This window comes from Trichoderma harzianum (genome assembly GCF_003025095.1).
Source record: "Trichoderma harzianum CBS 226.95 unplaced genomic scaffold M431scaffold_31, whole genome shotgun sequence".
NCBI classification, from domain to species: domain Eukaryota; kingdom Fungi; phylum Ascomycota; class Sordariomycetes; order Hypocreales; family Hypocreaceae; genus Trichoderma; species Trichoderma harzianum.
The window spans coordinates 1-24,637 of NW_020209279.1; the positions used below are offsets into that span (position 1 = coordinate 1).

At 48.0% G+C, this 24,637-nt stretch overlaps 9 protein-coding genes across 9 annotated transcripts; 5 read left to right on the plus strand and 4 right to left on the minus strand.

The window, feature by feature from the left end:
- Positions 1-737: 737 nt before the first annotated feature.
- M431DRAFT_549354 (hypothetical protein) lies at positions 738-1,358 on the plus strand (the record flags this gene model as incomplete). The annotated part of the gene is made up of 1 exon (XM_024921289.1): positions 738-1,358. Exon 1 carries the CDS (start codon positions 804-806, stop codon positions 1,356-1,358), a length of 555 nt encoding a protein of 184 aa, XP_024767561.1. The 5' UTR covers positions 738-803.
- A 2,923-nt stretch (positions 1,359-4,281) lies between these two features.
- M431DRAFT_364942 (hypothetical protein) lies at positions 4,282-7,037 on the plus strand. Its single transcript, XM_024914595.1, has 4 exons — positions 4,282-4,839; positions 4,901-5,993; positions 6,068-6,329; positions 6,378-7,037. The coding sequence occupies exons 1-4, from the start codon at positions 4,668-4,670 to the stop codon at positions 6,804-6,806; spliced, it is 1,956 nt and encodes a 651-aa protein (XP_024767562.1). The 5' UTR covers positions 4,282-4,667; the 3' UTR covers positions 6,807-7,037.
- Positions 6,878-7,502, minus strand: M431DRAFT_501594 (hypothetical protein; the record flags this gene model as incomplete). Its single annotated transcript, XM_024918035.1, has 3 exons — positions 6,878-7,033; positions 7,105-7,184; positions 7,277-7,502. The coding sequence occupies 3 exons, from the start codon at positions 7,500-7,502 to the stop codon at positions 6,878-6,880; spliced, it is 462 nt and encodes a 153-aa protein (XP_024767563.1).
- Positions 7,503-8,288: 786 nt separating this feature from the next.
- Positions 8,289-10,749, plus strand: M431DRAFT_501595 (hypothetical protein; the record flags this gene model as incomplete). The annotated part of the gene is made up of 4 exons (XM_024918036.1): positions 8,289-8,318; positions 8,390-8,761; positions 9,834-10,667; positions 10,726-10,749. 4 exons carry the CDS (start codon positions 8,289-8,291, stop codon positions 10,747-10,749), a joined length of 1,260 nt encoding a protein of 419 aa, XP_024767564.1.
- Positions 10,750-11,059: 310 nt separating this feature from the next.
- On the plus strand, positions 11,060-12,594 carry M431DRAFT_535936 (hypothetical protein). The gene is made up of 5 exons (XM_024920975.1): positions 11,060-11,507; positions 11,577-11,657; positions 11,720-11,835; positions 11,903-12,021; positions 12,083-12,594. Exons 1-5 carry the CDS (start codon positions 11,211-11,213, stop codon positions 12,532-12,534), a joined length of 1,065 nt encoding a protein of 354 aa, XP_024767565.1. The 5' UTR covers positions 11,060-11,210; the 3' UTR covers positions 12,535-12,594.
- Positions 12,595-12,792: 198 nt separating this feature from the next.
- On the minus strand, positions 12,793-16,238 carry M431DRAFT_501598 (hypothetical protein; the record flags this gene model as incomplete). The annotated part of the gene is made up of 8 exons (XM_024918037.1): positions 12,793-12,877; positions 12,931-13,211; positions 13,282-13,466; positions 13,529-15,296; positions 15,366-15,486; positions 15,544-15,885; positions 15,941-16,122; positions 16,194-16,238. The coding sequence occupies 8 exons, from the start codon at positions 16,236-16,238 to the stop codon at positions 12,793-12,795; spliced, it is 3,009 nt and encodes a 1,002-aa protein (XP_024767566.1).
- Positions 16,239-16,587: 349 nt separating this feature from the next.
- On the minus strand, positions 16,588-17,805 carry M431DRAFT_156541 (hypothetical protein). Its single transcript, XM_024912954.1, has 2 exons — positions 17,479-17,805; positions 16,588-17,416 (listed from the first exon to the last, which is right to left on the minus strand). Exons 1-2 carry the CDS (start codon positions 17,653-17,655, stop codon positions 16,859-16,861), a joined length of 735 nt encoding a protein of 244 aa, XP_024767567.1. The 5' UTR covers positions 17,656-17,805; the 3' UTR covers positions 16,588-16,858.
- A 236-nt stretch (positions 17,806-18,041) lies between these two features.
- M431DRAFT_514081 (hypothetical protein) lies at positions 18,042-21,370 on the plus strand. Its single transcript, XM_024920148.1, has one exon. It carries the CDS (start codon positions 18,372-18,374, stop codon positions 20,883-20,885), a length of 2,514 nt encoding a protein of 837 aa, XP_024767568.1. The 5' UTR covers positions 18,042-18,371; the 3' UTR covers positions 20,886-21,370.
- Positions 21,075-23,990, minus strand: M431DRAFT_365153 (hypothetical protein). Its single transcript, XM_024914596.1, has 12 exons — positions 23,455-23,990; positions 23,183-23,393; positions 22,890-23,128; positions 22,306-22,830; positions 22,132-22,253; positions 22,043-22,073; positions 21,972-21,989; positions 21,879-21,907; positions 21,779-21,822; positions 21,645-21,724; positions 21,466-21,580; positions 21,075-21,412 (listed from the first exon to the last, which is right to left on the minus strand). The coding sequence occupies exons 1-12, from the start codon at positions 23,887-23,889 to the stop codon at positions 21,264-21,266; spliced, it is 1,998 nt and encodes a 665-aa protein (XP_024767569.1). The 5' UTR covers positions 23,890-23,990; the 3' UTR covers positions 21,075-21,263.
- Positions 23,991-24,637: the final 647 nt, after the last annotated feature.

The window sequence follows — 24,637 nt, forward strand, 5'->3', positions numbered from 1 at the left end:
TTTTTTAATTTATAAATTAAAAAAGTAATAGTATTATTTTAATTTATAAAGTAAAAAGCTAAATATATTAATATATTTTTTTAATTTATAAATTAAAAAAGTAATAGTAATAAAATACTAATACTTAAGGTAAAAGTAGTAGAATATTATTTAAACTAATATTTTTTTTAATTAATTAAATAAAGTTAAAAGTTATACTTATATAAAATTATACCTATATAATAAAAATATTATACTCCTTTATTAATTACCTAAAATAATAATATAATTACTTAGTTTAAGGAATAAAGTAATACTTTTTTTTAGAAACTATAAGGACTTTTTTTTAAAAAAAATATATTATTTTATAATTATTAATAACTATAATTTACTAATATTAAAAAATCTTTATATAATATTATTATACTTATAATATTACTTTATTAAGTAAACTTTATAAATATATATAATTTATATTAGTTAATAAAACATAAATATAGAAAAAACCTAAGTTTAATTAATAGTAAGAATTTATATAATTATAAACTAAGTAATTATATAGCTAAGAAAAGCAAAAGACAAAAATAAAAAAAGTACATAAGGGGATATATAGAGCTATTAATAAACAATATATAAGAAGTAATTAGAAAAGCAGAAAGCAATGCCTAGCTTTTTAAAGCATACTTAGTTAAGAAGAATTTAAGTAAGAGGTGATTCTCCATGAGTATAATATATATACTAACTACCTATCTTAGGTTCTCTAGGAGGTTGCAGCAGCTCAGCAACCCATCATAATATCTGGTTCAACGGAGGTTGATGGGCATATGTTTTATACTGGACTAAAGCAACTGGAACCTTCTTTAGAGACTCAGCCGGATTTACAATTCTTGATATGTCCTTCCAATTATCTTATACAACATACTCTCTTTCTATCCAAGGATATGTCAACCAAGACTAGCAACTTTTCGATTAATATACGGATTTTAGGCGAACTGCTCGATATGTGCTACATCCGAGAGGCGTCTGACCGCCGTGATAAAGTCCTTGCTCTCCTGGGCATGGCCTCTGCGGCCTCTGATAACTATAGCATCAATGCTTTATCTGCTCACTGTGAAATTACTGAGGAAGCGCTTCTCAAACAAGTTATTACGTTTATTTTAAATAGGCTTGAAATTTTAATAACTTGGAATAATAAAGAGATAGATATAAGCAAGAATAAAGGCTGCATTCCATGTTCTCAGAGCAGTGTCTTCAGTGAAAAGCGCTGGCATCTGGGACACAAGCAAGAAATAAGCATCACTTTGACAACTGGTACGCGGATGGAAGGAGAGGGCGCTTACTGGCCAGCACTTTTAGACTCAGTGGATATGACCTCGTGACTTTCTCCTTTTCTTGGATTTGGGGTCAATCATTGACGAATTCGACGGATGACAGAAACCACATGAAGTAATCTTTATGGATAGTCAAGCACCACAGTATGCAAAGGCGCAGCTTGGGACTGATCTAATCAAAAGATTATGGCTTATGAACATCGGGTTAATATTACACGACCGTACAGAGTTCGAGAAAGTAAATGTGTAGATTCGAAAAGAATGGAGAGCTGTTATGCAGAATACCAGAACAACTACCCAACTATTTCGGTGGCTACAAAAGACCTAGCACTCATTTATGAGGGCCTAGGGCTTAATAGTGAGAAGAAACAAATATTGACAAGCTTATTCAGTGGAACAAGAGAGTATGTCCAACTCAACGAAGAATGCTCGAAACGTCTTGCGGGATCATTTGATTGTGAAGTGCTGGCACCTTTCTTCAACAGGGCCCGTGATAACATTGAAGATACAAATGACAGAAGCTATTGTTGAAGCAGCGGCTTCACATGCAAAGTCTAATATCATAAAGCTTATAATTGGCCGACAAAGCAATAAACCGCCTGTAAAAACAAAGGCAATGATAAATGCAGCTGCAAATGTGCAATATGGACCAGAAATATGCAAGCTAATCCTCGGCGACGAAGTTGAGATTACACAGGATGTAATAAGAATAGCATACCAAAATCGATTTAACGGCGATGAAGTCCTAACAGAGTTATTTTCGCAACAAGATCATAGATTGTCATTTTTACAAGGTACAGAGAAGTTATTTGCTCCATGCAGATATGGGAGTTTAGGGGATTTGGTGGGACAATGTTTTATTTGGAAAATGGAAAAAAAGGAATTTAAATTAAAGAAACAGTTTTTTATTATGATATCGATCTTTAAATGGATAAATGGCGAAAGTTATAATTATTATTTAATTAATACGATAATCTCTCTGCCAGTAGTTGTCGATTCTAAACCCATCACTCATAATTTTTCTCTATTAGTAAAGAAGAAAAATTGGCAAACTCGAAGTGGTTACCGTTGTTGTTATTATCCTCCTTAGTTCACTCAGGGCGTGTTTCATTGTTAATTTTTTTCAACACCAGCCCGTCACTCTCGGAACTCATGTGTTTTTGCTGACTGTTACTTATATCGCTCCGATATCCCTACTTCAGAAGACAAACTTCTGAGGTCCCTACATCTAGTTCCGCAACTTTTTGTTGGAAAGTGGAATCGCAAGAATAATCCCTTATGGGCTCATAGGAAAATGGGCATCCTCACGCTGAAATCGCATGTAACTGTCTGCGTTTGCGGGATACCTAGGGCAAGATGCTTGTGAGATGTTGTCCCCTGTAATGTTGACGGAGAAGATAATCCGTACGCTTTCCTCTGAGCTTTACTTTTACTATCTCTACTGTGTCAACCATTTTCAACAGGCAAGATGGAAGCTTCTTGGAAAATATAAATCCGTGAAGTATTACAGTACAATTTCCTGAAGGGCTGGATGCACTTTGACTCGTGAGGGGATGCTTGGGAGTTGTCGACGTTATCAACACCATGGGACCAATTACAAAGGAAGATCGTAGGCAAAAATCTCCTGCCTATGACGGAACTTGCTGACTTTGTTTAGAGCAGCCACAAGCAAGCTTGATGCCGTCTGTATTTTGGAATGATGCTCGTTGCTCTATCATTTGGGGCTTCTCCCGCAACGAATGGTGATCGTTTCAAATATATTCTTCTCTGCAAACCTTTGCATCGGAGGAGCACGAGCAGAGTACGCCTTATCTTTCAAGATTAGCTAACTCTTTAGCTGCCCTTCCATCCAAAAACTGCCCCAGCCTGGGGTTCATGTGTGGAAACTCTACACGATCATGAGGGCACGAGGGCTCAATGGTGTCTATTGCGTATTCCCACATGACCCAAAACCTTCAATCTCCGGATTCGCGGATACAGCAACTCGACTCTGGCTCGCCCAAAGCGGATATATCTTCAGGGGCTGAGAGAACATGGCTGGAGGTTGTTATGGATTTATTCTCATAAATTTCACTTCACATAACATTCAGCTCATGCGACAACACAATAAACATTTGGGGTATTGACACACCTAGCTGCGTACGTATTCTCGAAGGTGACTGTGACAGCGTTAAGTCAGAAGCTTCTCTGCATGACTGTATAACTATCGTGTCTAGAAACAATGGTGAAGACGATCCATGTGTAGGATATACCTATGGATGGGTGTCTGCAGCAGCTGATGGATCATGGTCAGTCAAGTCTGGCCATGGATATCTCGTCCAATTCTGTCCTTGCAATTTACGCCCCTTCCGAGGGTTTCTGAATTCAAGACTTTAAACGCAGTCACCTGCAAAGGGAGTCTTGCACATAGCAGTGACACCTATTCTGCTACTGTTTCGCTGTGTAACGGTGTCTTGTCTAGTTTGTTAATACCGGCGAGTGCTTTCATGGGCCCCAAGTTCATAAAATCTCCGGTCTCGATAGACTAGATGACGAGGACTGGTCATTTTCACGAATCTCGTCGCTTGATGCGCGCCACCGGCTAGTAACATTCATCTTTGGTGAGTATAGCATTCTTTGGGTTATGTATGGCGTTGTCAAACTTATCTCCTTGTCTCCAGGGTCCGCTCTTATATATTGTGTATAAAGCGTGGGATCTTGGCTAGAAATCATCCGTGTGAAATCTAGATACTAGATTCTCTGCCGGAATAATAGCAATGTCTTCTCAAAAAGCATAGATCAGTATCTTTTGGTAACCGCTTATGGCCAATCCATTCAAGATGCTATCTAGTACACATTTCACAGGTTGCTGCGTCAGTAGAAGACGCTGCGCCCAAGTTAGGCGAATTCATGTAATAAAATCACATCAAGTGAAATCCTCAAAGATGCCTACTATTCGCTAACATTTTTGGAAAATGAAATGTCCTCGTCTCTCTTTGTTGTGGGTTCAAGACGCACAATTGACGTTTTACAGGTAAGCCCGCTCTACCGTGGAGGGACCAAACAATTGTTTTAACCATTTCTAGCCAATAGTGAAGTAATACGTCTAATTTTGTTTTATTTTATTTATTCTCATTTTATTTTCAGCATCTCTCTTAAATCCCTTTATCCCCCTTTTGTCGTGCAACAACCCCCCGTGTTCAATTACCACATGCAGCTAATCCGAGGCTTCTTGTCTACCCCACGGAAGTGGGACACCTTCTTTCCCCATCCCGCCGCAAACCGTTTGGCGGGGTTGCGAAATCAGCCCCTCTCGGTAGCGATTCCGCCGAACCAGATGGAACTGTGAGGATCAACGCTACCTTGCCTCGCCGTCCAATGTACAGGTCTCTGGTAGCACTTGTTCCAAATCTAACCAGCAAATTCCAGCAAAGGCTGTCCTCTCAATCCATCCGCCGTCTCTCAACCGCAGCTATGGTGAAAGCCAATACGACGGAGAGGCTTGCTCAGCTCAGAGCTCTGATGAAGGAGCACAACGTCCAAGTATATGGTAAAGAGATGCGCCGTACATTTGCACATTACCACACGAACTAACGTTTATATCTTTGCAGTCGTGCCCTCAGAAGATAGCCACAGTTCCGAATACATTGCCTCCTGCGACGCCCGGCGAGAGTTCATCAGCGGCTTCACTGGTTCTGCCGGCTGCGCGGTCATCACGGAAACAGCTGCGGCCCTTGCGACGGATGGCCGTTACTTCAACCAGGCTGCTCAGCAACTAGATGACAACTGGACGCTGTTGAAGCAGGGCCTCCAGGATGTCCCTACATGGCAAGAATGGGCTGCTGAGCAGTCCGCCGGAGGCAAGAAGGTTGCCGTCGACTCGACCTTGATCACAGGCTCTGCAGCAAAGAAGCTCGCAGAGAAAATCCGCAAGAGCGGCGGGTCTGACTTGGTTCCCCTTGACGTCAACTTGGTGGATGCGGTCTGGGGCGGAGAGAGGCCCGCGCGACCTCAGCAGCGCATCACCGTGCTATCTGAGAAGTTCGCTGGCAAATCAGTACAGGCCAAGCTATCCGACCTCATTTCCGAGCTTGAGAAGAAGAAATCGCCCGGAGTGTTCATTTCGATGCTTGATGAGGTAGCGTGGCTGTTTAACTTGCGCGGCAACGATATCCCTTACAACCCCGTCTTCTTCTCGTACGCGGTTATCACGCCAAAGGGGGCAGCATTGTACGTGGACGAGTCTAAGCTGGATGAAGAGTGTCGTGAGCACTTGGCTAAATTCGACGTTGCCATCAAGCCATACGACGCCTTCTTCCGCGATGCGGAACAGCTTCACCAGCAGTTTGTTGCCTCTACTCAGGGCGCGGAGAGCGGTAACGCAGGCAGCTTCCTCATGTCTAATAAGGGCTCTTGGGCTTTGAAGAGAGCACTGGGTGGTGACTCAGGAGTTGAAGAGATCCGCAGCCCAGTTGGGGATTCCAAAGCAGTCAAGAATGAGACCGAAATGGAGGGAATGCGAGCGTGCCACATCCGAGACGGTGCTGCTCTGATTGAGTATTTCGCATGGCTCGAGGACCAGCTCATCAACAAAAAGGCTGTGCTTGACGAAGTAGAGGCTGCTGACAAATTGGAAGCATTGCGATCCAAGCATGAGCACTTTGTCGGACTATCATTCCCGACCATCTCATCAACTGGTGCAAAGTGAGTTTACCATTCTCTTTGTATCACTTTTAGGATATCCCCAGCAGTAGTCATATACTGACAAACGTATATAGCGCGGCTGTTATTCATTATGGCCCCGAACGTGGAAATTGCGCTACCATTGACCCAAATGCCATCTACCTATGCGATTCAGGAGCGCAGTTTTTGGACGGCACAACTGATACGACACGGACGCTGCATTTTGGAGAGCCTACAGATGCCGAGAGAGAGGCTTACACACTAGTTCTAAAGGGTAACATTGCCTTGGATCTAGCCGTCTTCCCCAAGGGAACGACTGGGTTTGCTCTTGATTCTCTAGCTAGGCAGCATCTCTGGGTAAGTTGACAGATTCTAGCAAGTATTCGCTCTACTAACTTGCAGCAGAGTACTGGATTAGACTATCGACATGGTACCGGCCATGGCGTTGGATCTTTCTTGAATGTCCACGAGGGCCCCATCGGTATTGGAACCCGAATTCAGTACACTGAAGTTCCATTGGCTCCTGGAAATGTCATTTCAAACGAACCAGGATATTATGAAGATGGCCGTTTCGGAATTCGAATCGAAAACATCGTCATGGTCAAGGAGGTTAAGACAAAGTATTCCTTCGGCGACAAGCCATTCCTAGGGTTTGAGCATGTGACCATGGTCCCCTACTGCAGGAATCTGATAGACGAGAGCATGCTCACGGCCGCTGAGAAGGCATGGTTGAATGCGTCTAACGCAGAAATATTGGAGAAGACCAAGGGGTTCTTCGAGGATGATGCTCTTACGACAGCGTGGTTGACAAGGGAAACCCGGCACATTGATTAGGAGTAGTCCTCTTAAAACAGTCAAAGAGATGAGAGAGAAAAAAAAAATAAGAAACAAAAGGAACTTTCATCTTAGAGGCGTACAAATGCCGCCAAGATGAAGGTTAAGCCGAAAGATGCTACAAACCAGCCATTTCCTGTGCCATATTTCAAGAGGGGGATCTTATCCGTAAGAAGCTTGTGAGAGTGAACAATGCTCGGTAGGCCTAGCCCATATGAGGAGGCGAGCTTGATTGTGTTAAAACATTGTCAAGGAAGACACTAGGCGTAGGAGTTGTGACAGTCACGTAAGCACTTACATGGTAAAATGCCGCCATCACTCCACCAATGAATACAAGGGTACGGGAGAAGAAAGAAACGAGGAGACCGGTACCGAATCCTAAGTGACGGCATGAGAATCAATTCGTTCTTCGTTGAGAGTGGCGAATAACAATAGCCGAGTGGAAAGTCTGCATTAGATGGTTTACTGACCGACAATGCTGCCAGCGGATATCTGCCGGATGATGCGAGGCGAGAGTAATGGCTCTGAAGGATTGGCTGCGGGCTGACTCGCCGGGGGAGGCGACTTTTGGTTTTGGCGGGAGTCGAAGCGAACGGGGGAATTGGTTGCAAAGGCTCCGTAACAGACGCCGGTGCTGATGGTTCCAAGGAGGAGCCTCCTGGAATAGCGGAGAGCGGGAAGTTGCCTTGTGATCATGTTTGAACGAGAACGACGGTTGAGTTTGTGTTGGTTGTTGAAGAAGGTAAGGCAGTCCACTTTGTATTCTGACTGAGTCCAAGTTAGGTCAGCTCAAGTCCCATTGGTGGATCACTTGTCAGAACCTGGTACCAGGTGAGAGCTTAGGTCCCCTCTAGAGTATGACGTATTTTCTGAAGGAGGGGCTTGCGTGGGGTCAGTCAGAATCCTAGACAGTTCCTGGATGATAACATAATCGGACACTTGAACCACAATTGGGACGAAGCTACTCTGTATGCAGCGCAAGAATCCAATCATGTTACATGGATTTAGAAGCGCCAGTTTCTGCACATTTGAAGCTAGATTTCGCCATTCCGGTCCCCCAACAGTTGATGCAGCTCCATATAGTTTCCCAGTATTTGATACCTGTTCATCTCGCCCTTAGCATGTGATTGATTAGTCTTCACAGCCAGGGCCTGCTCCGCCGCCCACTGTCAAGAACACCGATAGTTGGATGTTGGACCACTCTAGGGCTTATTTCTCCTCTTTTTCCTTTTGCAACAGAAATCCCAATCATCACGGCAAAAAGAGTACATGTAGTGTGATTTGAAGCTCAACAGATGTACTTGCTGAAATGTACCTGTAAGCTTGCCTCTTGGGGGGCGCGCGTTGGCTGGTGGGGCGCTCTGATTCGATGATTCCGTCCTTAAATAATTGACGTTGTTTTTTCGCCATGACATGACGCTGCAATCTTTCAACCTCCCAGAAACCCCTCATAAACGTAGACAAAAAGCCCAGCCGTTCAAGATGAAGGCCTACATGTACGACAACCTGCCGGTAAGCCTCCCAACCAGCCGGTCTCGTCGCTGTGCGGCTCTGTTGCTAACGCGGGCATCGCAACTGCAAAGGGCGACCAGCGTCTGCCTCACGATTCCGGCCGTGAGGTGACTGCGGATGCGCTGGCCAACCTGGGCGTGCTGTACCACCACCTGCCCGCGACCAGCGAGGTGGACGTCCTGGCTGCCAACCGCGGCTACAAGAACCGCGACGAGATTGTCGTGTCGCCGGAGAAGATGGGCGACGTGTACGAGGACAAGGTCAAGATGTTCTTCAACGAGCACCTGCACGAGGACGAGGAGATTCGCTACATCCGCGGCGGCCAGGGCTACTTTGACGTGCGCAACCAGGGCGACGAGTGGGTGCGCATTCAGCTGGAAAAGGACGACCTCATCATCCTTCCCGCGGGCATCTTTCACCGGTTTACTACTGATGAGTCCAACGTGAGAAATTTTCTTTCTTTTCTTCTTACTTCTTTTAAAGTTCTCTTCCTCTGTCTTTCATCTCATATGCCGTGTTTCGTTTATTACTCATCAACCAAACCATCAACACCAACTAACCCGCTGTCTATTGATTAGTATGTGCATGCCATGAGACTCTTCAAGGATGAGCCAAAGTGGACTCCTCTGAACCGTGCTCCGGAGCTGGACGGCAACGAAATTCGTAAGGAGTATGTCAGCCAGTATCTCAACTAAGAAAGGCCGGTTCGGGGTAGCCGAGAAAAGAATGAACGTAAAAAAAAAAAAAAGCCACATAAAATAAATAGCACTGGGTAGTTTAGCATCTTAGCTGTCAGATGAAAGAAATATGAAGCCATTTACTGAGTCATTACTTGAAACATGAAAAAAGAATCAATGTGAAACGCCATCATCCTAAAGCACTAAATAAACTAAACATGTCACCAAGGAGCTGCCTTGTAAACTTAGCAAGATTCCTCAACACCATGTCGTTTGGTGGCAACAAGGCCGAAGCAACGGCTAACCCGGAGGAACGAAAAAAAAAAAAAAAAAAAAGGCTGAACTGACTGACGACGGACCTGTTCGGATGGAACCTAATCAATAGCCCCCCTTGGCGGTGTGTCTTATAAAACAGACAAGGCTGCATCGGCATCTCGCCTTTCCCTTCAGCTCAACGCCTCGAGAAATGACACTTTCGCTATTCACACAGTATCGCCCGACGTCTATGCCTTGTTCCGGCGAGACGCGGCTGCTGCACTGCCAAGAGGCGTAGAGAACTCAGACTCAAACCTGCTTCAAAAGCCTTGAGGGGGGAAGAATATTGGGATTGTGTCGAAAGAGATCATGGAGAACCGCAGCGAGTCGGGCGAAGCGTCGCGTCCGCGACTGCAGCTGCCGGCGAGCTGCGATCCGCATGTGCCCAACGGGCCGACAAAGCAGCTGGTTTGGATTGTTTGTCCTTCCTTTCTCTCCCTTTGTATCAAAATTACAAAACAATCTTCTCTTCAAAATTGAAATTCCCCCCAAAATGACTGATTCGTCGTGATTCTCAATTCAGATCTTTGGCGGCACCGGTCACATGGGCCGGTCGCTGGTCAAATCCGCCCTCTCGCACGGCGATCTCGTCTGCTCCGTCGGCCGCGTCTTCGAGTCGCGGCCCGAGGACATGCAGGGCATCCACGAGAACTGCCTGGGCCTGCTGTGCGACGTGCGCTCGCGCGAGTCCGTCAACCGCGTCTTCCGGCAGGTCATGGACCGCTTCGGCCGCGTCGACGTCGTGGCCAACTGCTCGGGCTACGGCGTCATCGGCGCCTGCGAGGACCAGGACGAGCACGACCTGCGCAACCAGTTTGAGACAAACTTCATGGGCACGCTGCACATCATCCACGCCACGCTGCCCTACTTCCGTCGCCAGCAGGCCGGCCGCTACCTCATCTTCAGCTCAACGTCCGGCGCCCTGGGAGTCCCCGGATTAGGGCCCTATTGCGCCTCCAAGTATGCCGTCGAGGGCCTCATCGAGGCGCTGCTGTACGAGACGGACGCCTTCCACGTCAAGGCGACGCTGATCGAGCCCGGCCTGGTGCGCCGCGACGAGCCCGACTCGGACACCAACCCGCTGCCGACCTGGGGCCATTTCTTCATCAAGCCGCCCAGCGAGCATTATTCGACCTCGACATCGCCGGCCCTCCACGCAAAGCGCATGGTGCAGTGGCTGGGCGATCGCCAGCCCACCAGCGCCGTCAAATGTGCTGAATTGGTCTGGCAGCTGGGCCACTGCTCATATCCGCCATTGCGGCTGCTGCTGGGCAGCTACGCCATTGAGAGTATTAGAGACCGCATGCGATCCATTACCGAGGAGCTCGAGGACTGGAAGCACCTCAATTTTGCGACGGTGCCGGACTCGGATCAGGGCAACGACGAGATGGAAGTCACTGCTGACTCTTCTGCAGCTGGGTGAAGGCGCAAGTTTATGAGTCTTTCTGTCTATCTTTACACGGTGTTCTTCATTTTCTTTGGAGTCTGGATTCTGGATTGCAGGTTTTATTTCACTTTGCTTCACTTTGCTTTGCTTCTCTTATCAAAAAATAGTCTTGTCTACCTTACCTTGTATATAACAACTGTAACTGTATACCCTCTCACAACTGCTCGTACCTACATAGCAATTGAAGCACCAAAACAGGTACCCAATTTAAACAATTTTAGCACCCGTTTAAGCCAGCAGAATGCTGTAGCTTAAACTCACTAGCGCCGATACGGAAATTCTGCTCCCGAAATCATGCAACGCCTGAAACTTTTTTTCCACTTCAGTCCATTCATTCATTCTGTTTGCTGCCAATGAGATGAAATAGAGGCAACTAACAGAGAAAGAAGAAAAAAGGAAAAAGAAAAAAAAGAGAAAAAAAGAAAAAAAAGAATTGAGTTACTGGCGGCATAGATGCAACGACTCACCGGAGCAAAGCCATCTTCTCTACGGCCTCGCGTCGTCTTCTCCGGCATCCAGCCCACCGGAGTGCCGCATCTGGGCAACTATGTCGGAGCTCTGAGGCAATGGGTCAATCTGCAGCGCGACGAGCAACCCTCGACCAAGCTGATCTACTCCATCGTTGACCTCCATGCCATCACCGTGCCGCAGAAGCCCGAGACGCTGAGGCAGCGCAAGAGAGAAGTCCTGGCCGCCCTCCTTGCCATTGGCCTGGATCCCGAGCGATGCACCATCTTCTACCAGTCTTCCGTTGGTTTTTCTTTTCCTCCCCTGAGCCCAAAGCGTTGCCGTGAATCATAAAATAACGTTTGCCTGTAGGTGCCGGCTCATTCTGAGCTCATGTGGATTCTTGCTTGTACTGCCTCTGTAGGATATCTATCGAGAATGACACAGTGGAAGGTATATAGAAACTCAAACTGGCCTTCAAACAAAGTTCCCTGTTGACATTGAACCCGCCTCAGAGCAAACTCAGCCTGGCCTCATCCTCAACGCTGGAAAATAAGTCTGTCGGCTCCCGGCTGAAGCTAGGCTTATTCTCGTACCCCGTGCTGCAGGCCGCCGACATCCTCGTCCATCGGTAAGCCTGGCAATATATGTCTCTTCCAGATCAGATCAAAACAATTGCTGATGCGTTTTACCCCAAGGGCAACTCATGTGCCCGTCGGCCATGACCAGCAGCAACACCTGGAGTTTGCGCGTGAATGTGTCACAAACTTTAACCATGCGTACGGAAACCATCTCGTCCACCCGGAAACCATCGTCTGTATGCTTGATGCCCATCACCCCTTTCCCCTTAAGCTACAGCCAGCTTACTGAAAAAACAGCCCCTGCCCAACGCATCATGTCCTTGACGGAACCCACAAGTAAAATGTCCAAATCTCACGAAGCACAGCGGTCCAGAATCTTAATCACCGATTCGCCGCAGGACATTCGCTCCAAGATTGCCACCGCCCTGACAGACTCAACCCCAGGAATCTCCTATGATCCCGCTACACGCCCAGGTATCTCCAACTTGCTGGAAATATTCTCAGTCTTTGATACAGAAAGGCGCAGTCCGGCTCAGTTAGCTGAAGCATATGCTGATGCATCACCCAAAATCTTTAAAGAAGCAGTCGCAGATGCACTGTTGACTGGATTACAAGGCATTCGGGACCGATATCTCGATCTAAGTGCAAACGATTCGTACCTTGACAAGATAGAGCAACACGGAGCACGCAAAGCCCAGGAAAGTGCAAAGGAAACGATGGAGATCGTGAAAACTGCAGTTGGGCTGTAAAAAAGTCTTTCGTGGGCATCAGCGTCTTGAACTTTTGCACGTCATATATCCTTGTCCGTTAGTTGTAAGACCACCCTGTATAGTATAGGCATGTATGAGTATGATGATAGCAGTCGCCAATATTGATTTGGCCAGCCACACTCGGCACAGAACATAACATGGGGGTAAACATGTGATTGCATATCTATGGTATTGTGTATCTTTTGCTTCTCTTTCTATCCTGTCACGGAATCATGGCCAACCCAGGCCATTGTCGATTTATGATGCGTATGCAAAGTTGGCACCCCTCGCGGATAACCAGAAATCTCTGACGACCTGATTTGTCGTTCGAGAACCTCTAAGACTACAGATGAGTTAGCACAGCCGTTATGCATTGAATCTCATAAGGTAATATACCTGATTATTTTCTTCACAAAGAGCGACTTTTGCTCTGCAGAAACCTTTTCGCTCGGGAATGAAGGATGTTCCAGCCCGGACTGCAGCCAGTCTTTTGCCATTGGGTATCTGGTCACAAGCTTCCTCAAGGGTTCGCACAGTCGATCCAGCTCACTACGTAGGGCATTACCTCCAATGTTTCGGGCAAGGGATTGGCCAAGCAATGGCCCTAGAGTGTCCATAGCCCTCTGGAAAGTGTTCTGAAGCTCTTCTTCATCTCCTCGCGTGCCGACAAACGCAGTCTATCAACGTGTTAGTAAGCTGCAAGACGCCAGAATCATGCATGCCAGCGGGCTTCCAATAATTGCTTACCCAAAATTCAGCGGCAGCTGCCTTGGGCAACGGCTCCTTTCCATCCAAAACTTGCAATGTGAATAGGAAAAAGAACTCGATTGCGTCTGATGGTTGGAGCCCGATAAAAGTGCCAGGGCTCCTTGTCAGCAATCGGCTCACGAGATCAATGCCGTTCTGCACAAGTTCAGGCTCTGATCCAGGCTCTGCTCTTACATGTTAATACAGGGCGCTGTCATTTCGAGGTTAAATTAATGGAGCCTCTTACCGGGAAGCTGTTTTAGCAGCCCAATTACCCAAACGAGGACCTCTGAGAGTATCTTGTGATACTGGCCTATCGTGTGAGGAGAGAGGGAACTAACAAACGAACACGCCATGCTGACAATAATGCCAATTCTAGGTGTGTCTTTTGAATGTCCCACCAGAAAAGCTACTATATCATCAGGGGTGAGAACGAACGGCCCCGGCTCGGTTTCGGAGAAGCCGCTGCGAAGAACGCTGCATATTAGCTCCGTGACTTCTGAACTTCCCTTGAATACGTTCTGGATCTCGACGATGATGCCTATAACTTGTTTCTGCAGCTCAACCAGTTTAGGCGTCTGTACCTTCTGAGGTGAAACAGCCTCGAGATCAATAGAGAATTCCGGGGGTGACTGTAGGCCCTTTCCCATGCTTGCTAGACACCTCAGGGCCCTCAGAGCAATATGCAAGCCAATGTGCTCTTGAGGGGCGATATCAGGGCAAGGCATCTCCATTTGATGCGGCAATGCTTCATCATTGGTGATATTCAACAGTGTCATGGATTTTTGCACATCGTCTTGTATGAAAGCAAGTAGCCCTGAACAAGCGGCATACCTCTCGTCGTCTTCTGGATTAGCTTGAGCAATGGACGCAAGCGCACCAACAATCTTTTCACGAGAAATGCAATCAAGTGACGCTGTAGCAACCAACTTCTGATACTCGGCTAGTAGATTGTCCATTTCGGGATAGAGATGTAACCGACAAGATGAGCAGAGCCGATGGATGGACTTGGATGCTGGCAAGGCCATTGAGTGATCTGACACCTCTTTGAATAGAAGACTGAGCGCAGTTGGAAGAAGGTGGGTGTTTCTTTCAAAGTATTCTGTGTACTGCTCTATCAGGGTGAGGCAAGTCTGCCTTACTCGAGCCGGTATGTTTTTCTGACCACTTCGAAGTACTGAAAACAGTGGTGATGCAAAGACAGCAGCAAGGGAGCTATCACAGCGCGGGTCTTCTTGACTGCAGTCTGCCAAGCCTCCCAGGCAGAATATAGCCGACTCCAATTCCAGCCAGGAGGAATTTGCCAAGGTGGATAGTATCAATGATGAAAAAGTCTCGACAAGTTTCGGTCCAATCAAGACGTAGACGGCTTGTAGGAAATCCACCACATCTTTTCTGGCATCGTTGAACCCAACGCGATCAACCGAGTCCCATGAGTGAAATTCATCTGCTGGTGGATAGATGATCTTCTTCCATGCGTGTGACGTTGCTTGAAAGATGTATGGGATCATGATCGTGGTTAGTGAACTTGCCGAGGTTGATTCCATCTCCATATCTGACACAAATTCCGTGAATGTCGACCAAAACTCAATGGCGGGAACGAAAATCTTGTTCTCAGCAACGGGGTAGCCATCGGCCGCAAGCAGGCCGCATAATCTGGAGAGTATATTTCGGTTTTGGTCGTTGTCGTCTTGAATGAGAATTTGTATCCTGGCTTCACCAAAGGCGAGAAGCACGTATCCGAGCTGTGTTGCTTCAAAATCACCGTCACCTTGGATTAACTGGTCGTAAAGATTATGAAACCACGCCGTATCGAGGACGTTGGAAAGCGCCGTGTAGTGCTGTTCGGTGAAAAGAGAAGGCCAATTGAAGAGCACATCGATAAGTAGTTCCGCGGCTGCATTGTACAAGTCTTCCACCATCAGCGCGTTGATGGAGCCTCCGATAAGGGGACGCAGAGAGTCGGCAATGTAACTGTTTCGTGCTGATGTCTTTTGAGCAAAGTTCACCCAGGACTAGGAGACAGACATCTATTAGCTTCCCTGCATCGTTTGGTACGCTTAACCAGACATGTGGCCACCCACCTGAAGACACCTCAGCGCATCTTGTTTGACCTCCGGAGAAGTACCATCTCGGTTCATGCACATGGTGATGAGCGTTACAGAATCCGAAGTGTTTGCGAGAACCGAGTCGTATAGCCCAACGCTGGTTCAGGTTAGTGACGCTTGAACATAGCTACGGCGGGGGAGGGGAGTTGCGTACTTGCTTGCAGCGTTCAGGTCGATACGAGCAACATCTTCGAGAATGTTGCTAATCACCAAGATAGCCGCATGTAAGTGGACTCCCGTAAGGCTTTCTGATATGGCGTTAAAGTCCACAGACTCATCGATTGTACCAGGCTGCCAGGCTCGATTTGATGCCAGGCTAACCAGAAGATGAAAGATGTAGCGGCTGCATAGTCGGTGGAAATATAGGAAATAGGTCGACAAGGCAGATGAAAGCTTCCGTACAACGAGCGATCCCGTCTTTTGTTGCACGGCCCCAATGTACCATTCCAAGAGCGAGACGAGGAGTTCTGTGGCATCGCTATCGGTAAGAGACGCACTGGTCGAGGTCAGCCATGAAGTTCAGGCCACAATGGATCGAATGGCCAACATGCCTTTCGGTATTCAGCTTAACGATGATGGTGAGCGCGCCGAAAAACTTGACTTTCTCGTCCGGGCGCCCAAGCAGGTGGTGGGCGAGCGACCATGCTTGTGGTGAACCTTGTAACCGTGATAACGTTGCCTGCGTCTTGGAAATCGTGCTGGGTGAAGCTGGTTCATAGAGAGAAAGAATCAGCTTTGCCACAATTAGCAGTGATGCTTTTAACGAATACCAACCTTCACAGGAAGAGGGCTACAAGGACTAACCGATTCAACTTGCTCGACTTCAGAGGGAAGAAGCTCATCTTGCATCGTGACGGATTTCTGGCGAGGCCACACGGAGAAAAGTTCCACACGGTTCACCAGGCCACGATTGGGTAGCTAGCGGCGCGGAAGTATCATGGCACACAGGTTTCTGCGCAAATATGACCGAGATTGAATGATATCAACTGGCGCGAAGCTCCGATATTGCACGGCAAGCGATTTACCTCCTCGCTATCATAAGCTCCATGATCTAACGTCACATGTAGCCTAGTAAATATTTACTACCCGGAAAAGAAATATTACATAAGCGGCGAGGAATGTTTTACCCCAGTTAAGTTTAGCAATTCTTTAATCATTATATATTTTTTCTTTAATATAGCAGCTACTTTATTTTATAATACTTTCTCTACGATTAGTTATGTTTTGCATTATTGAATATTTTGAATTTATTTTACCAAACATAATGGCTTTGAGTTATGAAGTTATTTTTAGTTGTTTATTTTCTCTTGTTTCTTCTTGTAGTCTATATTCAGTATGTGGTCCTTGGCCTCTTGGTAGAGCACATTTCGTTAATTCTTATTTACACTTGTTTGCTAGGCTGTGGTTTAATCTAGCGGGGTGCCCTGTGTGTGGACACCAAAATAGGAAAGACTCGCTTTCGTCGTTGATTACAGCACGTTTACGGCAGCGACATCTCGTCCCGCTGCACCCACCATATCGTCAATATCCGTGGTGGAATCTTCTGTTCTGCGGCCCTCGAATAACCTCCTCCACCAGCTTGGGGGGTCTAATGGCTTGGAGCCATTGTGCAGCGGTGGGTATACGTCGTTGAAGAAGTACCAAATGTGGCCAATGACGACACCCATGATCTCGTCCCTGGGGATCGTGCCGTGCATAAACAAGCTGAAGGCCATCAGCACCCACGGCAGGTACGGAGCCGTGAACACGAGCAGGCCAAGGAAGCTGAGTCTGGTGTCGGGGTTACGGCGAGACCAGATGTAAACGAGGGTAGAGGAGAGAGGGTGCCCGAGGAATGGCATTGAAACCAGTGGCGACAGTACGATGAGGCTCGCCATTGCGTAGACGAGGAGCCATGAAAAATATGCGGCCGATCTACCTGATGACTCCTCAAGCAGCCGTGCGTAGCGTTGTAGGAAGTATATGTGAAAGAGTAGGTCGAGTGAAAACGGACCGAAGTAGAGAAACGTTGTCAACAGTCGCCAGTACTGCAAGTTGCATCATCAGTTAGGACATGCGAAGAAGAGTAGCGAATGGAGGCGCGACCAACCTGTGACTTGATAAAGACGGCTCTGAAGCTATAGAATAGCTGAAACGGCGTCACCATATGGCACTGGACGAGGGCGCTTGTCAAGACAGTCGCCGCTGTCCACCATCGCGTGCACACAGGCATCTCCCAGAACCATGCTTCCAGTGGGAGGCGATCGCCGCCCATGACTTGATCCATAGCGAACGACTTGAATGATGGCCGCAATCGATGTTGAACTCGTCGGCGATGCGATTGTCGGATGCAAATAAAAAGGGCTGAGGTGGCCTTTGACAGGCAACATAAGCCGGCTGTACATTAAGTTACCTGGCATGCGATGTCATGTTGCACCATTGCCACATCTGTTAGTTGGGATCGAGGCATTAGTAAGTTGAAGATCCACAGTTGATTAGCCAAATTGATGAGACCACCGTGTTAATATTCCTGCTGCACGTGCGCTGCGTTGCGCCTGTAAATCCGGGTATTCTGTGTACATCGTGGAAACCGCTTTGTATCTGATCACAAAATAATAAATTAAACCAATGAGAATATTTGTATTTGTACTGTACACATCACTTTATATACTCAAAAAGCAAGATATCTCTTGGTTAATTCTACGGCATACTAAACGACCTTGGTCGCGGAAGCATCGAGGAAGGACAACAGCTATCCATTTATAGACATTTACTTTCCTAAAGTCGCCTAGTTGCCTCTTCAACATCTTGCGCCTGCTAAGATTAGTACAGTGTACTCAATAGGTAGTCGCAGCTAATGCGGAGAAGGCGGTTTATACCAGGCTTGCCAGGGATGGAGTCAACCGCCTAGCAGGATTCCAGACAAGTACTTGATATTGCCACTGCTTGACCTTGAATAACCTCCAGGTGCCTTTTTATCAATGACTTACCTCACATCTTACCATGACCCTCCCCTCGTGTATTTGGCACGCTGGTCTTACTCTTCTTCTCCTATCAAGCGGCCTTGTGCAGGCTAACTCGAAAGCCTCTCCCCAGAGTGCGCCTGGCCAATGCGACGCTCGTACCATCAACTACATCACGCACGCGCTGCCGTCGCTATGCCTCAAGACATCATGGACGGACTCAATACCGGCCCCGACCAAGATTTCCATCACAGGCGACTACTATGATGCTGCCGAGCGTGTTACACAACCCCTTGTGGAGGAGGAGGAGGCCTCGCCATCTGCAGCGACCCAAAACGACACGTTGACGAAGACATCTACGGGCGATACCTTTACGACGCCTTTCATGTCATTTGAGGACTGGAAGGAGATGATGCTAAAGGAAACTGGACAAGACCCTCAAGACTTGCACCTTCGGAACTCAAGCGGGCGTCAGAAAGGAGACCGACCATCCCACGACGTGGAAGAGGGACTGGGTGAAGAAGGAGAAATATCCCTGACCTTTGATGATTACGGCGATGGAGAAGGAACTCGAACTGGAACCTATGCGGAACCGGCAAACTCGAATAAGGGCGATGATGTTGACGAGGCTCTTGTGTCCAAAGACGGGAAAGCGCCCATCTACCGAAGCAAAGACGCTGGACAAACTTGCAAGGAGCGCTTCTCATACTCGTCCTTCGATGCCGGCGCCACCGTTTTGAAAGCCGGCCCACAAGCCAAAAATGCCAAAGCAATTCTGGTGGAAAACAAGGACTCTTACATGCTACTTGAATGCGCCGCGCAAAACAAGTATGTCATCGTCGAGCTCAGCGACGATATCCTCATCGACACAATCGTCATCGCCAATTTTGAATTCTTCTCTAGCATGGTTCGTCATTTTAGGGTCAGCGTGAGTGACAGATATCCCGTGAAAATGGATAAGTGGAGGGAGATTGGAATATTCGAAGCCGCAAACTCTCGTGACATACAGGCGTTCCTTGTACAGAACCCTCAGATCTGGGCGAAATATATCAGGCTTGAGTTCATTACACATTACGGAAACGAGTATTACTGCCCAGTTTCGTTACTACGAGTACATGGCTCGAGAATGCTCGACTCTTGGAAAGATAGTGAGACGGGTCGAGAAGATGACGCTCATGAAGAGGAGGAGGAGGTTGAGGAGGAAGAGGTCCTCTCGGTTCCCGCTGCTACTGTTTTACCACCATCCGCGGCTGTTGAAACCACTGTCGAGACCAAAAGTGACGAGGAGACTATTCCCCCTCCCGTCAGCACCTCTCTGCCACCATTAGACGAAGACCCCTTCTACCTTTTGACAGCGACATGCGCTGCGTCTCCAACGGTGGCAGCTGATGGAACACCGGGGAATCTGAGCTCCGCAACCGCTAGTGAGGGGGTCAAACCTCAGAGTAAAGACGGTGCCGTGGAATCAGACCCTGCATCTCCGGATTCTCCAAGATCAAACGCTACGCAAGCGCGTGATCCTTCTACTACACCGCCGTTGAAACAAACGGACCCTTCCAAACCGGCTGTCGAGAATGCCCAAGTCCCGGTAGAGCCTGTAGACTCTACAGGGACAGGCTCCGGGACAAACTCAGGGACAGGCTCCGGGACAGGAAAACCTCGAAGTACCTCAAGCGCCTCCGCTGCTACGCCAACCGTGCAGGGCAGCTTCTTCAACTCCATCACCAAGCGCCTACAGCAGGTCGAGTCCAATCTCACACTGTCTCTCAAATACGTCGAGGACCAATCGCGGCTCATGCAGGATGCGCTGCAGAAAACCGAACAGAAGCAAGTATCTAAGCTCACTCGTTTCCTCGGAGATCTAAACTCCACCGTCCTCGCTGAAATGCGCAATGTGCGTGAGCAGTACGAACAGATTTGGCAATCCACCGTCCTAGCTCTCGAAAGTCAACGGGAGCAGTCCGAGCGTGACATTGTCGCGCTGAGCACAAGACTGAACCTGCTGGCCGACGAAGTTGTCTTCCAGAAGCGCATGGCCATTGTCCAGGCCATCCTATTACTCTCTTGCTTGTTCCTCGTCATTTTCTCTAGGGGGGTCCCCATTCCTTATCTTGCCGCCTTACAGGAACAAGCTGCCGGGATTGCATATACCTCCCCGCCGCCGTATTCTGGCCATGGATCTCATGGCTTCTATAAACCTGATCCGGGTGTCCAAGCAGACGAACAACCGGTGCCGAGCCATATTCCAGTAGTCAGTGTCTCTTCATTTGAAGCTGCACCAAACGTACCGAGTAAACGGATGACGTTCTCCTCCCTAGAGACGACCGAATCCCACCAGCCAATTCGTGAAGCCGGTCAAAAGGAGCTTCCACGGCGGCATCCCTCACTTGGAACGCCAGGATCTCAAAATGATGACAATTATTCAGACATACACCATCTAGATCACGAGTCACGCTTTCATCCCCTCCGCCATCCAGCTCCAAACCATCTAAACACACCCCGAAAACCCCTTCCTTCTCTCCCTGAACATTTGGTATCGAATCAGGACTCATAACATAAGGTAGATATTTCTAGTAACAGGTACCAGTTACTTGGTTAGCGGTCGATGCTCCCATGAGCGCTGTATTAGTTAGTGCTACTGGGATTTTAGATGTCAGCCTCATGGCAATGATATTAAGCGTTTTGACTTTCTCGAACAAAATGTGTATTGAACTATGAACGGACCCTGTTCTCTGTCTGTCAAACTACGTGTTCTCATCTCACCACGTGAAAAATCATCGTTATCAACCGAAATATAGCAATTGCGTTGTGCGTAAAGAGAAAAAAAGAGGGGGAAAACAATCATCACAAATGGAATCAGTAAACTTCAATGTCGCAAAATAGTCGAGAGTCCTTTGCCAATAAAGGGCAAGTTAGTTCGTCATAGCTTCACTCACTGGGTCGGGCTGCCGTAAAGATGCTGAATGGCCGTCTCATAGTCGTACTCCTCAAGGGCTGCAAGACGAGTGCCTCGGTCATATTGGGATCGTCGGCGCCGTTGCTCATCACGGAAATGCTGTCCAGCATTTGGCGTGAATAGTCCTGGAAGGAGTCAGTTAAAATTACTTCGAAACAGGCACAAGTGTGTAACTCACCAACATGCTCAGCATTTTCGCAGCTTCGCTTCATCTTTGACTGGTTGTCAGGTTCGGGAAACGGCTCTTCCTGTCCGGCAAGGTCTGGCATTGGTCCATTAGAGGTATAATAAAGCTTGTCTTAGTTAGCCTTTGTCTCACAGAGTGACATTCTAGGGAAAGTTTCGGCAATTGCTTACCTTGGGGCGGTAGTGCGGAGCCTCCAACATCACAGAACTGTTTCGAAACTTCTGCACCAAGCAGTCCTTTCCCTGTATAGCTGCACGGTTTGGTCAGCATAACGAGTCACAAGACACTACTGAGGCCGACTTACTGGCATATGAGATCTCTGCCACCTTGTCGCTTTTGAAGCAGTTCCTATATCAAGTGTCAATGTGTTAGGAAATCAGTAAAATACCAATGAGGAAGCATACCAGCGTTGGTTTCCGCGAGCGTTGACAAACTAAGTCAATGAAGTCAGTACCAGCTCTCACGAAATCCACTCATTGTGTTCAAGTTGTACTGACATCGATTATATCCAGAGGCTACAGGCAGAAGTTAGTGAATGGTAGAGCCGAAAGGGAGAGATGAGACTCACGTCTACAAAGTTAATGAATGCATATCCGACACTGCACAGGATCATTAGTACTTGTAAAGCCTGCATGAACGAAAGCCACAATGACTCACTTGCAGTCGTTGGCAAAATCGATGCGAAGGTACATAAAATCGTACTTTCCCCAACTAGACTCATCAATGATTCTTTTAAGCATGGCTTGATCTACCTTGTTGGGAATGTTGCGAAGCATAATCTGCAGGAAACAAGTCAGCCAGATTTCGGAGCTATATGCTGGATGAGCCTACCGTAGTGCGGACGTCGATGCCATCGCGGATACGATTGATGTCAACATGGTTATGATGAGTCGTGGTGCTATGATAGGTGGATCGGCTAATTCTCATAGCATTCTGTCGGCGAGCATCCGCTCGTTCGGCAGCACCTGAAAAGGTCCTCGAAGGACTGTAGCTGTTATGGGCAGTTAGAGCCGGAGAGGGTGGCGTCTGATACAGAGTTCCGAATATGGGATACTGCGGAGCAAACGGGGTCAGTGGGCTCCCTGAGCCTGCCTGTGCCGCCGGGAGGAAGGAGGAATCCAGCATATACGGCACAGCTGGGGTGAATGGCGCTTGGAACATGAAAGGATACATGGCAATAGGTGCGTTATAGTGTGGATCACCCTGACCGGCCTGAGAGGAGTTGGAGCTCACAGAGCCAAACCGTTGGTCTGGATCATCTGGCCTTTTGCTGACAGCCATTTCCTCTACTGCTTCGGCGAGTGCGGCGGCAGAGTAGGCATCGACGTTGTATGCTGATGCAAAGAGCTGAATACCCTAAGTGGTTGCAAAGATTAATATGAATGCTCGTCGTAACGTCAAGGAGAGTGACAAACCTCTGTGGAGATACCGCCGCTGCAAGCTTGTATGACAGGAAAGGCGGCAGTGGTGTCACAAAACTCAGCAACAGCTCTGAAAGAGCCGTTTGGGAAAGTAGCCTGCTTGACAAAGGCAAATAGGCGGCCGTGCGATTGCAAAAATCGATGAGCCACTCCCATAGTTTGGACTGGGTCAACCATAGCTCCTGGAGGAACCACAGCAAAGATCATAATCTGACCTGTGTGAGAGATGCCGGCTGCATAGTTAGCAAATCTATCCAACCGAATCGGATGATAGGGTCCTGACATACCTGCACTCTGTCCCATCTCCATGTGGTTGCCTTGAGACTGGGCACTACGTGTCGGATTGGCAAAGGCAACTTTCCAGTCTTTATCAGCTTGATGAAGCTTCGTCTGTGAGGCACAAGCATCTCTGATGTCTGTAAAGTATACAAAGACACCGCTGCCGTGAGCCTTGAAGCTTCTCGCGCCGTAAGTGGGATTGCCATCTTTTCCTAGATCCTGAACACGAATACCATTGTCAGTATTTGCCAAGTGGATGGGGCATTGTTCGCATACGCACCGTTAGAAGAGCCTCTACTTCATGCGCAGATACCTGAGTTGGCGACGAGACGACAAGGATCCTGGATAATCCCATGTCGGTGCTCAAGGCGGCGGAAATGGGGCCATCTCCATTTGGCAGCCGCACGTAGGTATTGCCGACAAAAGGGCTACATGCCGACGCCGTGGGTGACAGCCTTGTGCCAACGCCCTGGATAGTGGTGATGAAGGGATCCTTGTCCAGGTGGGAAACCGTACTGCGAAAGCCACCGGCAGGAAGCCTTGCTGGCGACGTGGCGACAGCAGCTGAGCGGGCATAGCTCTTGAGCAGAGTGGACGACTTGGAGCCGTCATCCGGGGTCATCGTGGTCAATCGCGTGTCAGGCGTTCCCTTGAAGGAATCGGCTCCTCCGCTCGACGACCGAGGAGACGACGGATTGTCGACCTGATGCGCCATTGCAGAGTGTTCCAAACCAATGCGTGATGATGGCTACAGATAAGATGTGAGGCCTGGAAGTGAAGTAAGCTTGTGTGTCCTGAATGACGGAAAGGGAGAAATAAGTAGCTGTGAGTGCTGTGATTCTTCTCCGACTGACGGAGGGTGCAGCAGTGAAGAGAAAATGCAGCGTGCGTGCCGTAGAAGAGAAAGTGATAACTTGCTCACGAGTGAGGAGCTCGTGAGATGACCTGCACAAAATGGGTCGAATCGACGCGTCTGGGCAGTTGCTGCCAAATATGCAGAGAAGAAATTTTCGCGAGCTGTTGCCCTAATTTCCCCGTGCTCTTGCCGTTCCTTCCATCTCGCTGGGCTTTAGGGAAAGGGGCGGCTCGCCCAGAGAGGAAGTAACCAGCTGCCATCTGGCGGCACTGCCACTCCTCCTGCTCCTGCCTCGTAGCCACAATGAAAGAGATCGTCATTTCAGTCCATAATGGGTAATTTGGTGCTCGGAATTTCGGCTTATAGGGGCGCCAGGACGATGCAGCTGCGCAACTGCCCCTATCGGAGGAGAGATCCAAGCCTGAACTGCCACCTGCCATTACCTGTATCATGAGGAAGGAAATGTCCTGATATGTTGATACCTCCTGGGTAGTAATAGAAGCTGTCCAGTCAGGTACCTGCGCAATGGTGGCTTGGATGGAATTGCATGGTCAAACGACAAGAGAAGCAACAAGAGGGTACCTGTCATGTTCGGCATGAACGGCAA

What these genes read in the sequence shown, in the direction of transcription:
- M431DRAFT_364942 (XM_024914595.1), top strand. Translation starts at nt 4,668, where the DNA reads ATGTACAGGTCTCTGGTAGCACTTGTTCCAAATCTAACCAGCAAATTC. An exon ending in GCACAACGTCCAAGTATATG is followed by an intron (nt 4,840 to 4,900) that starts GTAAAGAGATGC and finishes ATATCTTTGCAG; the next exon opens with TCGTGCCCTCAGAAGATAGC. An exon ending in ATCTCATCAACTGGTGCAAA is followed by an intron (nt 5,994 to 6,067) that starts GTGAGTTTACCA and finishes AAACGTATATAG; the next exon opens with CGCGGCTGTTATTCATTATG.
- M431DRAFT_535936 (XM_024920975.1), top strand. Translation starts at nt 11,211, where the DNA reads ATGCAACGACTCACCGGAGCAAAGCCATCTTCTCTACGGCCTCGCGTC. An exon ending in CGAGAATGACACAGTGGAAG is followed by an intron (nt 11,658 to 11,719) that starts GTATATAGAAAC and finishes AACCCGCCTCAG; the next exon opens with AGCAAACTCAGCCTGGCCTC. An exon ending in GCCGACATCCTCGTCCATCG is followed by an intron (nt 11,836 to 11,902) that starts GTAAGCCTGGCA and finishes TTTTACCCCAAG; the next exon opens with GGCAACTCATGTGCCCGTCG.
- M431DRAFT_156541 (XM_024912954.1), bottom strand. Translation starts at nt 17,655, where the DNA reads ATGGATCAAGTCATGGGCGGCGATCGCCTCCCACTGGAAGCATGGTTC. An exon ending in CCGTCTTTATCAAGTCACAG is followed by an intron (nt 17,417 to 17,478) that starts GTTGGTCGCGCC and finishes TGCAACTTGCAG; the next exon opens with TACTGGCGACTGTTGACAAC.
- M431DRAFT_514081 (XM_024920148.1), top strand. Translation starts at nt 18,372, where the DNA reads ATGACCCTCCCCTCGTGTATTTGGCACGCTGGTCTTACTCTTCTTCTC.
- M431DRAFT_365153 (XM_024914596.1), bottom strand. Translation starts at nt 23,889, where the DNA reads ATGGCGCATCAGGTCGACAATCCGTCGTCTCCTCGGTCGTCGAGCGGA. An exon ending in CTCCGCACTACCGCCCCAAG is followed by an intron (nt 21,581 to 21,644) that starts GTAAGCAATTGC and finishes AACTAAGACAAG; the next exon opens with CTTTATTATACCTCTAATGG. An exon ending in CGAAAATGCTGAGCATGTTG is followed by an intron (nt 21,413 to 21,465) that starts GTGAGTTACACA and finishes GACTCCTTCCAG; the next exon opens with GACTATTCACGCCAAATGCT.